This window comes from Stenella coeruleoalba, assembly GCF_951394435.1.
Source record: "Stenella coeruleoalba genome assembly, chromosome: 5".
Classification (NCBI taxonomy): Eukaryota; Metazoa; Chordata; class Mammalia; order Artiodactyla; family Delphinidae; genus Stenella; species Stenella coeruleoalba.
In genome coordinates, this window is record NC_137150.1 from 84,356,250 (window position 1) to 84,373,591 (window position 17,342).

The following is a 17,342-nucleotide window of genomic DNA, read 5'->3' on the forward strand; positions in this document are numbered from 1 at the left end:
CAGGCCCATGGACGTTACTTATAGAAGAATATTTCATGTGGTCATTCGGTGACAATATTCTTATTTACATTACAGTTTTTAGCAAGCTTGATCATTTGATCTCTAAGCCAACAGCAAACCAAAGCAGTAAACTGAGGAGAAAGAAGGGTTTCAGCCAACACACTGAGAGCAAAGAAAGAGAAAACTATTTTAAAAATTGACCCCAGAGTTCAGAAAAGGCGTATGGAAGCGTTTAATGGGGGGAGGGGGTGCTGGTGGATAGTCTTGTAATAAGAACACCAGGCAAGTATTCCCACACCACGCTTGGTGGTCTGCAAAGTGATTTCGTATGTATCTTACGCCAACACCAGCACAGTGAGGTAAGCGGAACTGTATACCTCAGAGGCACTTGCAGATTTGTCAGAGTGGCAGGCCATCCGTTGGTGCCTGGATTTGAACAGAACCGTTTGACTCTAAGATCACTGTGTTGTCTACCACCTACTCAACCTCCACACCAGACAAGGCCAATCTGCAGCTCAGGGCAGTCCAGACAGAATAGCCAATTAACTCTCTCAAGTTACATTTTAGGAAGATTGCTGTCTAAAATAGATAAAAACCAAAGGTATAGCTCTTCAGAATGACTTATTCCTATGATGGGCAATATTTTCCAGACCTATAATCAAAGCATGAGTGCATTTACTAGACAAAATACCAGAAACGGAGACTGTCCCCAAAGAGCCAAGCTGTGTGACCACCAACCTTAGTTCCCAAAGATTCTAGAGACCCCATGTCTCCAAAGAACTTTTCTCTCTTTTATTTCTTATATTTGTTTGATAATGCAAATGGCAAACACACAGTTAAATCCCCGAATGATGGCACTGAAAATGACCCCTATAAAGTAGCACTCCCTTCTTTCCACAGAATGACCTTGGAAGACTTTTACTGGAGAATGTCGAGTAGCTTTCCAAGAGAGACATTTTCTGGCATGGGGACATGGAAAACTCTAGACTGTCCTGGCAGCACCTTAAAGCAAGTTTTCTCAGAACATGAGAGGCCAGGAAGGACTGGATCTTTCCAATCAGGGGTGATCCGTTAACCAATCAGATTTTTTTTTTAATGTTTTTGTTTTTGTTTTCTGTTGTCTTGTTTTTCTGTCTCTCATTCTCCCTCCCTCGCCGTGTCTCGCTCTGTCCCGCTTGCTGTCTCTTCCCACGTGAACAGGTGAGAAGCCCCACCAATGCAGCATCTGTTGGCGCTCCTTCTCCTTAAAGGATTACCTTATCAAGCACATGGTGACACACACGGGAGTGAGGGCGTACCAGTGTAGTATCTGCAACAAGCGCTTCACCCAGAAGAGTTCCCTCAACGTGCACATGCGCCTCCACCGGGGCGAGAAGTCCTATGAGTGCTACATCTGCAAAAAGAAGTTCTCCCACAAGACCCTCCTGGAGCGACACGTGGCCCTGCACAGTGCCAGCAATGGGACCCCTCCCGCAGGCACACCCCCAGGGGCCCGAGCTGGCCCCCCAGGGGTGGTGGCCTGCACGGAGGGGACCACCTACGTCTGCTCCGTCTGTCCAGCAAAGTTTGACCAAATCGAGCAGTTCAACGACCACATGAGGATGCATGTGTCTGACGGATAAGTAGTATCTTTCTCTCTTTCTTATGAACAAAACAAAACAACAAAAAAGAAACAAACGAAAAAAAGCTATGGCACTAGAATTTAAGAAATGTTTTGGTTTCGTTTTTACTTTCTGTTTTTGTTTTTGTTTCGTTTCATTTTGTACTACATGAAGAACTGTTTTTGCCTGCTGGTACATTACATTTCGGAGGCTCAGGGGAATAATAGTTCTCCCAGTCTCCCTCGGATGGTGGCCTTAAGGCCTGGTAGTGCTTCAGGAGGTCCACTGGTTGGATCTCTAGCTACTGGCCTCTAAATACAACCCTTCTTTACAAAAAAATCTTTAAAAAAAAAAGTAAAAAAAAAAAAATTTTCTTTTTTCACTTGTGAAGAGCACTACAAAAATATATAACAAAATCTAAAAGGCCTACTGTCTTTAAGTACACCGCTTGCAGTGTTTCAGTGGACATTTTCACAATTCTGGCCGCTTGGACTTCACAGTAACCAGTTAAAACTGTGGAATATCACTTTCTGGTTGAAAACCCAGAGGAAAGGCCCTGCTGTTTTCCACCCCCAACGTTGTCTGATTTCATGCAAGGGCTGTGGGTGTGGGAAGGGGCGTGGGTTTGGCGGTGTGGGAAAGGCAGACGGCAGGCTTCTCCCCCAGATTCTGCTCGGTCCACACACCCTGGCCCACCTCCTCCATGCCCCCCCCTTTCAGCAGAAGCCAGGAAGACTTGGACAAGCATCAAGCAACAGTGGCTATCGTATTTATTCAGTGTCTTCGCTGAGCCCCAGACTCAGCACAATCAAGAGGGACTTTCATGAAAGGCAGGAATGCAGATAAAACAAAGATATCAGAGGTTTGCACCTACGTTTCTAGGTACAAGAGAAGGATTATTTCCAACAATCTTTGCAAAAAACAAAAACAAACAAAAAAAAAGTGTCAGGATATATTCTTGTGGAAGAGAAAAAGAAAGAGAAATGGAGGGGGGGGGAATAATAAAAAGTTCTTGAGGCTTTTTTAATTCAAAATTTTATAGAGGGGCAAAAGTGACGTTTACCAGATAGAATGCTGATTTTTTTAATATATTTACAACAGTATTTGTGTAAAAAAAAAAACAAAAAAAGTGAGATTGTTAAAAGTAATTTTTTTTTCATTTTGGTTTTGCATACACTGCCACCAATCCCTTCTCTTTTATTTTATTTCACACACATATATATATTTTTTGGTAAGTCAAGACTGTTAAGGTTAGCGATACTGCTTCCAGATAGAAAGAATAAAAGGCAATTAAAGTTATATTTGAAAGAGAGGAAGGATATTTTCTTCATATTTTTTTAAATTTTTCTTAATTTTTATTATTTTAAGTATTGCCTGGGTTGATGAGGGCCTCTGGCCAGCCCATCCCTGCTGTAATTTGAACTGCTGCTTTGTATTTTGATATGTAGTCTTTCGACTTTTAGCAAGCTTATGTTGCTCCACTGAATATTTTTTTCAACTGATTCATCTAGAATTCTGTTCTTTTTCATGGGAGGGACTTTATCTTTCAGAAACAGATTTCTTGCTTCTCTGAAAGTTCATTGAGATCTTATGATTCTAGAATTTCTATTGACTTTACCTTTTTTTTCTTTGATGAAACACTAGTAGTCTAGAGGTCTTGACAAAAGTGTTCTTTCCTTTTGTGGTCAGCCGGGAGGAGCAGTTCACAAAACTCTACTGTCCCTCCTCACCCTTCACAACTACAGAGAGCGGCGTTATCAGAAGCCTGTTGCAGATCAGAATGCCTCGATGCCGAAATTACTTTCTTCCTTTCAAAGATCACCTTCTGTTTCCACCATGGTTGAGAGGGCTAAATAAGATGATTATTCTTTAGATGATTTATTAACCCTTGCTTGTTGGTAAGGTTTTAAAGAAACTAACAAAAATCTCCCAGATGCCAACATCCACCATTCAAAAGGCCACCAATTCACTGCGTCATCTTAGATGCCACTCTCTCTTCCTAGTTTGGATTTCTCTCCTCGGTCCTGATCAAGGTATCAGAACAGAGATTTTTCCATGATAGACAGTGTCCTAAAGGGATTCCAACTCAAATATCGGAATTTTTAAACCTAATGAAAACTCCAAAGGTGATTTCATTGCTGGGCATATTTTAACACACTTAAGGGGAAAGGTAAATCTTTAAACAAAACAGAAACACTAAACTACAGTTTAAAAAGAAAAAAAGAAGGAAAGAAAGTATTTCAGTTTCAAAATTACTTTGCATTTTAATTTAATTTTCCTATCAGCAACTTATTTACAAAAACTGTGTGACAAATGAGGAGAAATCTTCCAAGGAAAGCAACTGTATAATAACTAAAGTGGTTTTACTCATACATTTTAGGATTGGTTAACTTGTATCTTTTCCATAAGTTCTTGGTGATGTTTAGTAGGGTTAGTGCGACTGGACTGGCGTATATGTGAGTTTCATTTGGTCCTGTGGTCCTTCATTCAGTAAATATTTTGCTAGTAGTTTTAATGTAGACTTGGATGATTAATTGACCTTTAAGTATCACCCATCGTGATTTCTAAGAGGAGTCCTACTAAAAACTATCTGTCCAAAATTGGCCTGTTTTAAAAGCTAGTGGGAAACAGCTTCAGAAACAAGAAATAGTCCATTTTCTCTTGCTTTTTGAAATAGCTATCTTAAGTAAGACTCCAGTATTTCCACTTACTACCAACAGAGGGAGCATTAGTTAATTAACCATGGCCTAGAATTTTGATATTTTGAAAAACAAGTCATTCAACCCATGATGTAAAACAGAAGAAATTGACATTAAAAAAAATATCTTTTTAATCTAGAGGAAAATGACATGAAATCACTCAGCATATGTTACAAATGGAAGAAGGCCAAAAGCCACTTTAAAGTATTTTGTATTATTGGACAGTAGCTCGTTTAGAATAGTGGCCTTACACAAACCTTAGCAAAGTAGACAGATGTTATAGGACCTCCAGAAACGTGATCTTGGGTGGCGGTATGGGCCACATTTAGCTATCTGCTTGTCAAATCTGAGGGACACTCATTTGCCTTAGTGCTGATTTGCCATGTAAAAAACTAAGCAATTGGGTTAAAATTTACCTTTTGTTATAGGACACGTGGGGAAAAAAATACCAGTTGGGTTTAAACTCTAATAGTCATCCTTTCCCTTCAAATGAAGTATCTCTTTTTTGTAAATGTTAGAGGACTCCCAAAGAATTCCTGGTGAGGTGATGTAATCATTATAACAATATGGACTATCTAGGTTTGCATAGCAGTAGACTTTTTCTTACTGTGTGTCTGTTCCTCCCAAACATCTCATAGTCCAAAATAGTTGACAGACTGTTCTCTGGAGAAAGGAAGCAGCTAGATTGGAGTGGAAGATCTAAGCTGGGGAGCAGTGAACTTGCTGTGGGACCTTACTCCATGTTCTGGCCTCTGAAAGGGCTGCTTCCAAACTGACCTACATTTTAGGAAATAAACTAGTCCGTGCCTATTTCAAAAGGATAGAGTTGCTTTTAGTTTGTCAATCCTTCTTTTCAAATTAGATCATCACCAACATCTTAGGAAAGGGGAAACATTTTGCTTCAAGAATAGAAGATGAGCGTAGATTCTTTTATTCTTTTAGTTTCAAATCCAACAGTCTTCTTATATTTGGAACTTTATGCTAGGATGCTATGAGTGCTTAAAAAAAAAAAAAAAAAAAAAAACTTCAGTAGCCAGGAAAAAAAAAAATAGATGAAATGGAAGCAAGTGTTCCAGATTTAAGACCTCTTAGGATGAGTACAGGGAACAAGAACTGGTATGGAAAAGTACTCTTTTTTTTTTTTTTTTTTTTTTAGCAATTTATCACTTAAAACTGGATTAGCTGGACAAAGGAAAGGAAAAAGTCAAAGGGGAACGTTTATCTCTAGACAGTTAGATACAGTTTATGAAAAATAAAATTTTCTAGCACTAAAACATCAGTAGCATCTTAGCGGAGTGGGCAAGTTTTCCCCTATTGATATAATAAATGCCAAAATTTGTACCCCCCCCCAAAGCCCCAAATGTGTAAAATAGAGCCCAAAAGAAGGAAGGGATTGAGACATATGGGTCTGATACAAATCTACACATGGGAAAAGACTGAGAAACAAGCCAGGCCAAAAAAGATTCTGAAACGAAAGTCTCTATATCAAAATATTTCTTATTATACAGTTTGAGTTGTAAACTTTAGCTTCTAATAACAGTTTTATAGATTTTTTCTTCCCCAAATTCCTAATGCTCTGAATCTGTTTGTGCCATGAGTAAGTGTAGTGAATACTTTCCTGCTGTTGTTCAGGCTGAAGCCCATTCCTTCTTCCTAGGCATCTCGAGGGTCACAGTAGCTCCTGGCCTTAGAAGGAAAGACTTGAATTTGCTGTGTTTAAAAGTCACAGGGATTTTATTTTGTATCAGCTCAACATTCTGTAAGGACCAAGAAAACTTCTTCCAACTCATGAACAGTTAGAATTTGTGCATTGTGATATGAAAAGAGAAAAGGTTTCCTCTGGGTGTGTTAAGTTTCATGTTAGTCCTAAAGCCTTCACCTACCTGTACCCCATCATACAAGCACACCAACGGTATGTGCCCAGCCCAGGCCCCTCATCAGTGTTTTCCCTCAGCACGGAAGTTGAAAGTGAGGTGTGCTTCGTATAAAATCCCTCAGAGCCCCGAGAGAACATAATAAGGGTCACGTCGCATCCTCGGTGTGGCTCCCCAGAATGTTCCCAATACCTGCTGCCCTGAGGACAGGGGGCAGTGAGGTAGATCTGGCCAGGATTCCCACTCGCTATGCCCATTTTGGAGCCTTCCTCTATTGTTCTAGAAGATGTCATTTAATCAGTCGGGGCTGGGAGCAGAGTATGTGTGACTGCAGCAAGGTATCAGATAACCACATCAGGTCTGCATCTGCTACAGCCAGTGCGCTGCCGCAGCAAAAAAGAGGCAAAAGGAAGGCGCGAGGGAGGAGTAGCCACCACCTGAGATGCCCCTGGGATTTAGGAGAAGGGAGAGTGCCCTTTCTGTTGTGACCTGACTCTTAAAAGAAATCTTCTGAAAGAATAATATAGTCATGAGTTGAAGTCCAGGGTAGTGGGAGCCCTGGCGAAGGGAACAGGACTGCGAAACGTATTCAGCACCAATAATGCGAAGCCAGAAAGCATCCAATCGCATCACTAGGAGGTTTGGCAAGAGGCCTTTAGAGAAAGCTCTGGGTTTTTCCGTGGGTAGGGTGGACAGACTTTTCAGTGATTTCTGGCTCTGAGAAACCTCTTTACTAACTATAAAAGAACTTTATTTAAATGGCCAATTTTGTCCCCCAGAGAAAGAAATTTTATAAAGAGAAAAATAGGACACTGAAGACAGAACCATGGGACTTGGTGTCGAACAAAAGGAAGGGTGCACTAGAATTTCAATCGACTCCCTGATTCCACAGAAGTGCCGGGCAACCCAGTGCCCCATGGTGTGCGGTGTGCGAGGAGGGTGCCTGAGCTGAGCCGGGCTCCCCGAGGCTAGACGTGCCCTCACGGTGGTCCGGCAGCAGCTGCTTTCGCTTCTGTGTTCTCGTGAAAAAAGGGGCTGTTCTCTTAGGTGCCCGGGAAATAGATGACATGGGGCAAACTTTCAAAAGCAATCTCTACCCTGGGGCTCAGGCCACATATGGAGACAGAAAAGGGGCACAGAGGGGCTCTTGCTCCAGAGAGAATATTTTCAGATTCGCAACAGCTGTTTGTGTAGGGTTGCCATTTCTGATACTGCTTAAACCTCCCCAAGTAGGAAAGCTGTGGTGACTCAGTGTTCCTGTAAACGCAGAGCCTGGAAATTACTAACCCAAAGCATCATTTCTAACACTAGGTGCTAAGATGATTAGCCTGACCAAAACACCCCAGAGAATTTGGTAAGTCTCTGAATATTTTTTCTCCTGGGACACCAAATCCATGGTGGTCAGTGGTGCGCGTTAACAGATCCCAGAAAATGGCATGGAACACTAGGGTTCCTCTGGATTCTTTTTAGGGTGAAGAGGTAGAAGATGAGGACTGCACAGTGTGCGTTCTTTTTCAGAACTATGTATTTCACTGAACGAAGGGTAGAAATGCCCTGGGTTGAAACAAGAAACATCATTTTCCACACCGCTGACCAAAAGTGCTTGGTTTCCGGGGGTTCTTCAGGCCCAGCCCTTTGCTCCAAAAACTGAATAATTTCAGACTAAATCTTATCTGAAGCGACCTCAGTTAAGGTATTTTCACAGGAAGCCACTTATAGTAAAGAGTTACTGCCTTAAGTCAGAAAGCCCAGGGAAGAGAACAGAAGATAGATGGGACGGGTGTGAAGACGTGGACACTTCTTGCTTTTTTATGGTTGCATTATTACAAAAATGAGCCTTATTCATGACTGAAGACTATGGAAACAGTGACTTTAGGGGGAGGCACCAAACTTGTCAGGAGCTGGCTGCCCTCAGGAAGTGGCCGCTATTTCCTATCCTACTTCAGTGACATAGGACTGGGCTGGACGTAAAATAGACATCCTATTAGCTAAAGAGCGAGTCCCATAAGACACGATCACAGGTGCCTAAACTGCTAGGTTGAATCATTTCCTTAACAGGGAGAACAATCTCAACAAAAAGCTTTCTTTTCCTGTACAGTGTGTATCTCTAAACTTGTTTTTTCTCAATTCCAGTGAGCATCTGGGTTATCTGGTGGTTCTTTGTTTAAATGCAAACTCACAACTTTCAAGTCTTCAATGATGGAGCACGATCTGCAGATCATAGGGAAAATCTAGCCGCAGTTATTGGAGTCCTGGCTTTTGAGATACCTAATTAGGGTGTAAAAAGTCCCTAACTAGCCCTCTTTCAAATTCAGAGGTTTCCTTGATTCAAAATGCTTCAATGAGGTTCTAACCCAAGGCAGGGGAAAAAAAAAAAAAATTAACCCCATAGGAGACATCTGTTTCTACTACCGTTGCAACAGAAGTTTGTTGTTGCCCAGCAGAATCATTGCAATTTATATGTAGATTCTAGTAATGAACGGGACTTAACCCATCTAGTATGTCACAGCTGCTGTCCAAAATGTCTGTAAATGAGTATACATTATGCATGTACACACGCAGTGTGAGGTGCTCTCAGTACAAAACTGTTCCACATTCGTATTCCCTAGTGGCAACAAGATAAAGTCTGGAATTTATAGTTAGTCAAAGGTCTCAGATATCTCGTGTATCTGCTTCTGCTCTGTTGCCTTAGTTGGGTGCATTAGTGCTGTCCACTATCTGTGATGAGGCTTTAGGGCATTCTGAAGGAGCCCAACCATCAGTAATTTCTATGTACCCCTTTCATGAGAAACTTGAATATGCTTGTGTGGAGTAGAGTGCACTTAACGAACTGCACTTCTATTGGATTTACTGACGTGTGTGTGGACATGCGTGTTTGCATGTGTACTTGCTGTGGTCTGGGAGTATGTGTGCATCTCAAACAAAGCACACACAGGCATAGGTCCTGGTGCGTAGATACTGTTGCCTCTTCCCGCCATTGTGCTCAAGACTGGTGGCTCCCTTCCCAGGAAGCAGTCACCTGCCCACTCTGTTGCTTTTTGTAGCATTTCGGAGTTGGGAGACACAAAGGCAGCTTGTTGGATCCACAGCAAACCCACAGTGACAGGCTGCTTTCCTCCAGAAGAAGGTAAAACAGATGTACTCAACTGGCAAGTAGGTAAGAGGGAGCGGCAATGTGGGGCACCCCCTCTACCCAGGTTTCCTGTGCAGGAGCGGGCGCCGAGGCCAGGCAGGCAAGGCCCATGCAAACTTTTGCCTGAGCCCTTCCATGGCTTAAAAGCCTCCATTCCTTTCCTCTATGCAACCCAGTGTGTGCACACAAACACCCACCCACTTGTAAGTTTGACTCCCAAACTAAAGCTTCCTAATCCTGCCTGCATCTGCAGGGAATCATCATCAATCACAAGCTGTGTCTCCTGAAACCAATGTGGCCTTTGCTGAAGTCTTTCCAGGAGTGGGTTGTTTACCGTGTCTAGCAAACCAATAGACTCTCAGAAGAATCGTTTTTGGTAATCTCTAAGAACTGATGGCTCTTGCCCATCTCGAGCATTAAAGTAGAATGCGCTCTAGTGGACTGTTCTGAACAAACGGACCTGGCTCTCATAGCTGACTTTGAAGGGTGGCCTGGAAACAGTCGGATTCAGTTTTCTCACTCCCACGCCCTTCTTTTACTAGACGGTTTCTTATTTTTTATGACATGTGGATTATTTCTGCTCACTTACAGAATTCAGAGGACGTTTTCTTTCCTCTTCTATTTTGGTGACTTTTCCCCTCCCCAATTAAGTAAGGCTACTTACAGTTGCAATCTTTTTGTTGTTACTATTGTTTTAAATGTATATTGTCTTTCTATATCCAAAAGAAGTCTGTGACTGTAACCATAGGTATTTCTTTTTACTGGAAAAAAATGAGTTGTTTTTTTTTTTTTTTTTAGTTAACAGTACTAGTGACTTTGTGGAAGAATATGAGTTACTATTTAGGTATGCTTACTTAAGTACAGTACACTACATTGCAGTATTTCTGAAAGCTAGAACATACACATTATATATAACAACTCTATATTGAAATATATATTACATTATATTCATTTTAACTTTTGAATCTGCCTATGATCATGAGTTGATTGAAATACTATTTCTTTGCATTTATCACCCATCACCAACCTGCTGCAGTTAATCTGGTGCATTTAATAATAATCATTACTGCTCTAGTTTGCTTTTTATATTATCAGCTTCAGTATTGTCTTTACAGGATTTTAGAATTTTTTTTAAGCTCAGACTTAGCAAATGTAGGAAAGTGAAAACTTTTTTTAAGAAAACATTTTTTTTTGGTGTGGCCGACACAAAGAGGTTCATAGTCAAAGTGATCTTGTTTAGCTGACCCTCTCAATATCTGAAGAACAAAAGAAGTGCATATGAATGTATCTGTGATTTTCCCCTCTAGGACTGTCACTGTCTATATTTGCTTTTAAAAATATGACCAAGGGGCCTCTTAACCTCCCGTATGATCTGACCAACAATTACAAGCTGCATTTCAAAGGGCTGCTCATCTGAGAAGCAGAAGGCAGTTAAAGGCCTAGTTGTCCCAACTGTATTTTCAAATATTGATTTTTAATACTAGTTCTTTACTGACTACTTTCTGTTTTCAGTATGCTTACAGTTATTTTAACTAGTCTTCAGTGCTTCCCTGGAGGCAGCCTAGCAATATAATGTTCATTTTCCTAGGAGATTCTTTTTAATAAAATCAGAATTTAGGAACTTTTTCATGACAGAGGCTGATAGAACTAGAACACAGAAAATTATAGTTCATTTTTTAGTCTGCAGAATCCATAAAATAGTGGTTCTTGGGTATCTAGCCCTCAATATCTACATTTGTCTGTTAAGGTGGGAACTTGGTGCCTTTCTTCTCTACCCAGGCCATCACGGAAACGTCAGAAATCAGGCATCCTGTCTTCCTCTCAAGACATTTTTTCAAATAGTATTTTTAGATAAAGAGCTCCTTCAGCTTCCCTCAGCTACTCAACCCAATGCCTGGACAACCCCGCTGATGGATAAACTTTACATTTGTCCAGGGTGCCTGGACCAGTTCTACATTCAGGACAGGATGAAAACAGCTGTTCATCATACTCAGCGTGAGAACCCTTCCCACACTGAACCGCCATTAAGGCTTCTCAGTGTGAATAACACCAATTCCTTCCTTTCATCTCTTCCAGTCGATTTTTGTTTTCAAATCCCACCCCATTCTGCTGTGCCCCTCCAACAAGCCCTCCCCCCTCCCCTTATCCAACTCCCCTCATCCAACTCCCCTCCTTGCCCTCTACTTGCCGTACTCATTAAGGAACTACCTGCTCTAATCTGCATGGAAGGGGCTAGTATTGAGTCTAAAAGCAAAAATATCCATCTGTTTCTCCAAAGTTTTCAACTAAATATATTTCTACTAGACCAACACCATAGTGAATTGAGGGTGAGGTGAGCTGTTCCTTTTCCAGTGATCACTTAATACCCAAATTGTATCAACTTCACTATTTTCCTCCTTCCTTCTCCTCATCCATTCTCTTTATTTCTTGTTTCTCTCTAAGACTTTAAATTACCTCTTCCTCTCCTCACTGCCTTAAGAACTCTAATCAGCATGACATCTGAGGGCTCATTTCCCTCTCTTCCCCCAACCCCGTTGTGAATGTCCTTCTTTGAGCTTTATGTGGTGAAAGAGCACTGACATGAGTGAGTTCATCAGCATGAGACCCGTAGGCAGAGTGAAGCACGTCTTCACTGTACCTTCAGGTTTTAAAAGTTATCAATATTCTTTTGAGAGTGGGAGGACCTGAGTCACAGTTTTAAATGTCAGCCGTACTAGCTGAGGTCACAAATTCTTTTCACCTTCACATTTGGCCAAAGACAAAGGGAAAAATATTTTCTGTTTTTTTTTTTTTCTCTCTTTTTTTAAATACCACAGTGTTCAAATTCCTGATATGAGTAGACCATTTCTGAGGGAGAAAAAAAATCATCAGTGATGACTCAACTCCTACTAATATTTAGCCAAATGACATACAGGTACTTGACTTAGAGAAATTTAATGAAAGGAGTAACATTTCAGAATAATTTTGATACCTGCTCAAGCCCTAGTGAGCTCTTCTGAAACAGGTAAATCCACTTCTACTCAAAGGCATCACAGGAGATAATTAGGAAGAATTTTTTTCACGTCATGTTTTTGAAAAACAAATAATTGTTGATTGGTTTAGAACTTTAAGCAGTAATTTACTAAGGGATGAAAAGATCCATAAAGTTTCTAAAGTGTCTATTTTGCAACCACATATTTTTAAACATAAACTTAATATGTGCTTAAATAAAATAATAATAGGGCAGAACAGATATTTGAAGAGCCCAGTAACTAAGCGTTCACCATGTAATTTGGTCATCATGCTAGATCTCACTTCAGTGAGTTACAACTGTCTGGTTGCCAGAGCATTGTCCAAAAGACTCATACATTTCTGGGTCTCCCCCTTTACAGGATGCTTATGACGCAATCTGAACAACTCTGTAACACAGTCTTTCCTGACTCCCAGTCCAGCACTCTTACTGTGATACTGCTTTGGCTCTCGGCTCTTGGGTGGACCATTCTGTGGCATCTAGAGCACTATCTGATTTTGAGCACACAGGGGTATGCTTTCATTTCTTGCCTTACCCATCGACAAACGGAAGGAACATTAATGTCAGAAATGTAGTCTTAATTTGATTTGAGGCTTGACGCAGGTTTTACCTTAATCAAACCAATTTTTAACATCTCACGCCATAGAGAGCAATGAAATAAAGAAGAGGTTCAAAAACCTCCCTGAGTCCCACATCTAGTAGGAAACCAACACTTCTTAAAGTCAGTGTGTATGTTGCTTAGGACTGTCATCTTCACTTAGCATGTTCTCCCCATCATTCTTATCTCCTTCTCTTTCTTTGTCCATTCTGACTCCCTCTATCTTTTTTTTTTTTTTAAAGTACTCTTCATCTAAAGTATTCATCTCCTCAGGCATTGACTTCTGAAAGAACAAAAGACTCTCTTTTAAATCCTAAATGCCATCATTTAAAGTATAATGTGGAGGAGGAGTGGATCTGGTTCTGGAAGGTCCCATTTGGTCCAGTTTATCACAAAGATTCCTCCAGGATGCCTTCTTGACCTCATTCCTTCTAGTGCTCCAAGAAGAGCTCTAACCCTGAGACCCCAGATTTCTCACCACAGCCTCTGCGTTAGTCTAGATTAATGTTGAAATCCTGTTTAATATTCTGGAGAGTCCAGGATGTGAATTTCTTGTTACTTTCGAGCCTCCTGCTTTTCTAAGCTAACATCGGTAGCCCTAACGGTAAGTAATGCAGCAATATAACGGTCAGAAACGTTACAGTATACATTTGGGAGGACAGGAAGGGATTTCTTTCTTTGCCTCCATAAAAAGCTTGCTTCCTACCCCGGCCCCACCCCCACAATGCATTTCAGAAGCTCTGCATCTCATTTTACAGATATATAGTTTTAGGATTTGCAGATAGAGCTTAGGAAATATTCTGAGATTGAGGCTGGTAGCAAACCAGGTTATTTTCTGCACTGGACTTTAGGACAAGTGTGCACGGATACAATTCCTTCAAAGAAAGTGAAACTAACATAGTAAAGCAAAGGGATAATACTTTTACACATTAAAACAGTTGTTTGCTATCTGTAAACCTTGATTTAAGCATAATTATTACTTTTTAGAAACCTGAAGCTGGAGGAATGTGTATTTTAGTGAAGTTTGTTTGTTGATTTGTTTGTTTCCCTTTATCTCTTTCTTCTCAAGGCAGTAAAAAATTTTGATTCTTTAATTTGATACTGTCCATGGCCATAGGCGTCAGTCAAATCACTGCCCACCCTTACCTTACTCCTTTCCCTCTTGGAATGAAAAGCCTTCCATTCTATCATTAAGGAGTCTATTCTCCATGAAAATCTTATCTTCCTCTTCGAGTAGAATGTGAGAGCTTTGAGGAGAAAGAGTCTCTCTGCACTTTGAGGGTAGAATAGTTAAAATAAAAGCTATTCCTTGAAAAAGAAACCCCATTTACCTAAACTTCACAGGTATGAGGCCTAAGGATGGGAATTGACTGCAGATGAAGTTCATGAAATTTCACACTACAAATCCTTATTGTCTCCTCAAATTTTTGAAATAAGGCTGAGGATAGACTAATGTAATGAAAATCCTCTTTGGATGTTTCTTATTGATATAGGACAGAATCACCAGAAAAGAAAAAGAAAGGATACTTCTAAAATGCCAGAATCAGTTGATCTGTGGATTGCTATAATTGTTCAGACTTCTGTTCTCTTCATTTCAAAACTGCATGTGTTCATGAGGTCTTAAATGGTGAAACACCGCTCCTCCATTGCCTGTCATCTCCCCAACCTGGCACTGGAGGTGACAGTCACAGAGGGAGACTGGCATTGCCAGTACTTCACCCATCCGTACTCTCACCACCACAAAAGAAAGAAAAACCAAATTAGAAACTTTAAAAAAAAGAGGAAATTGTAGTGCTTCATTTGAAAGCATACTGTTTTCAACTCAATTCAATTTACAGATAGCCTGACAACCTTTTTATAACCTGTTTTTTATGCTATAATTTGCATTCTTAGCTGAATCTTTAAAATAACTGTAATTTCAATTAAGTGAACAGAGGAAAAGCAAAGAGGGGAAACAGGACAATGTGATGGGACTAAATTTGATACAGTTCTGGATTCCTAAAGCCAGTTCTCAGGGTTAGCAGGAAAAGTCAGCACCACTCGCCCTTTGCCATTTTTGCCCATTCTCACTATTATAGGCCTAAGAATTAGTGAAATAACCTCACTTCTTTGTGATTTAAGACTTCTCTTTTTTTTATTTATTTATTTTTTGGCTGTGTTGGGTCTTCGTTTCTGTGCGAGGGCTTTCTCTAGTTGTGGCAAGCGGGGGCCACTCTTCATCGCGGTGCGCGGGCCTCTCACTATCGCGGCCTCTCTTGTTGCGGAGCACAGGCTCCAGACGCGCAGGCTCAGTAGTTGTGGCTCACGGGCCTAGTTGCTCCGCGGCATGTGGGATCTTCCCAGACCAGGGCTCGAACCCGTGTCCCCTGCATTGGCAGGCAGACCCTCAACCACTGCGCCACCAGGGAAGCCCAAGACTTCTCTTAATGCTATCAAAACCATATAGAGAAATCATAGAAACCCTTGACTGCTCCCATTACTAACCTGCTCTCCGGGGCTTCTGCAGAGAGATAACGGACAATAAAATAATGGTTCAAATTTAATACAAGCTTTAGACATAGACTAAAGTGATTAGTGTATGTTCACTTCCAGAGGGTTCTTTGAAAAATAAGGTGAGTTACTCTGCTTCTGCTCTCCTGGGCACAGACTTTGATTTGGAACCATCTATATGTAGATTTGTAAGAGAGGATTATCAAAAGCATTGTCAGCAATGAAACTCCTTCTTTGGTCCCAGTGATTACGTTTTCCCGAGGGGCCTACTGAGATATAAATTAAGGGTAACTTTCATATATCTAAATTTGGTTGTTTGCACTATCGTTAAAAGAACTGTGGTTTTCAGAGTAAATGAAAGCAGAGTCTCTTGGTAATCCTCATCGTGGCAAACAAAGGCAAGAAGTTGATAGAATCGAGAAACTCTGTGATGACGTAGTGTTCCAAAGGAATTTGAGTGTGCTGACCCCACGAATGTTTCTGTAATCTATTCTAAACTACATATTGATCCTCCTGAGACTTCCAGCATGCATGTGGTATGTGCATACAAGCAGATTTACACTTGGAGGGTGGGGACCCGGGCAAACTGGAGAGAATGATTCTGGAGGATGATCAAATGCAAGGCATCTCTCCAAAATCACTCAGTACTGCCATATCCCAAACTAAGTCCAGATTAATCTTAAGCAAAAAGTAAGCTCCATGAGACATCCTGCTATGAATGTTTTTTCTTACAGAATAATACAAGAAGAGGTACAATGCAGACCCTTAATTTTGGTGTAATAATTCACTTTTATATTTAATAATTGTACTTTGTGTGTGTGTGTCATTGAGCTATTTGTACCAATTTTCAATCTATCATCCTGAGAGGGGCCTTGAGAATTTCTGTGTATGTGTATGTAGATCTGTATTTATGTGTAGTCAGAAAAAATGGACAGGAGAGGAATGAGGCAAGAGAGAAGGTCAATGTGAAAAAGGGAGTGCTCTTAGTGTCCCTATTTATGTTAGGTAAGGTGGCTGCTGCCCAAAGCCCTTGAGGAATAGCTGATTGCACTATTCAAAACTAAGAACCCAGCACTGTTAAATTTAGGACCGTGTTTTGGGAAACAGGAAAGCTTTATCTTTTTCTGTACCCATTCCCTTTAGCATCGGAGCCATTTGACATGATGAAAAGCATTCAGTAAAAACCACTACTGATCTTTGCATTAAATAGCTATTTTCCTCTTCTAAATACTACCCTTGGTTTCAAGTCAACTCCTTCCCTTTATTTTCTGCCTATTGGCTTAACATTTTACAGAATAATGCCTAGGCGTATGCTAGCTGTTTCCTTCCTTTGAGCTGAACCAAACAGGGACAACGAAAGAGATGACTCACAGAAGTGTGAGGTAAGGACTGAATTTCCCACTTTTGTGGCACTGGTAACTTTTAGTAAGAGCTGTTTAGGGTTGAGCTTGGGGCTGTAATAGGGCTTTTTTTTTTTTTTTTTTTTTTTTTTTTTTGCACTAAATAAATATGACTGCACTGCATTGCACTACTGAAATGTATTTACTTGTGCCGGGAGAGAGTGTGTGAGGTATGGGAAAGAAAGAGGCAAGTTTTGAAACTAGAAGCACCACAAAAATGGAGGGTTATTTCCGTCATGCTTGGTCTTAGCAGAGTTGGTAAAAATCTGTGGAATCTGCCAACTCTTGATCAGGCCTAGAAACTGCCATGCTGATAGGATCTGTTTTCTTATTATAAAGAAGCTGAGTTAGTACTGTAAATTGAAGACGTTTAAGGAGAAGTTTGCCCAATGTTGTCTCCAACTAAGCTTTCAGTAAGAGTTGCGATGGTGAGGAAGCCAACCGAGGTGACCGGAAAGTCTTCTCCTTGGCCCGAGGTAGGGCCTCCTTTCAGAAAAACCTCACCTTGTCCGTATTGGAGGTATCCTTTCAGCCTGA

The 17,342-nt window shown here is 40.8% G+C and overlaps 1 protein-coding gene across 25 annotated transcripts in view; it reads left to right on the forward strand.

Annotated features, from left to right (window-relative positions):
* The window catches only part of ZBTB20 (zinc finger and BTB domain containing 20), an 812,397-nt gene extending 795,496 nt beyond the window's left edge, over positions 1 to 16,901 (forward strand). For all 25 annotated transcript variants that reach the window (XM_079921758.1, XM_079921766.1, XM_079921765.1 and 22 more), the window contains one exon: positions 1,201 to 16,901. In XM_079921758.1, coding sequence (XP_079777884.1) covers positions 1,201 to 1,622 — 422 coding nt within the window. In that variant the 3' untranslated portion in view covers positions 1,623 to 16,901. The remainder of the gene's footprint in view (positions 1 to 1,200) is intronic.
* The last annotated feature ends 441 nt before the right edge of the window (positions 16,902 to 17,342 follow it).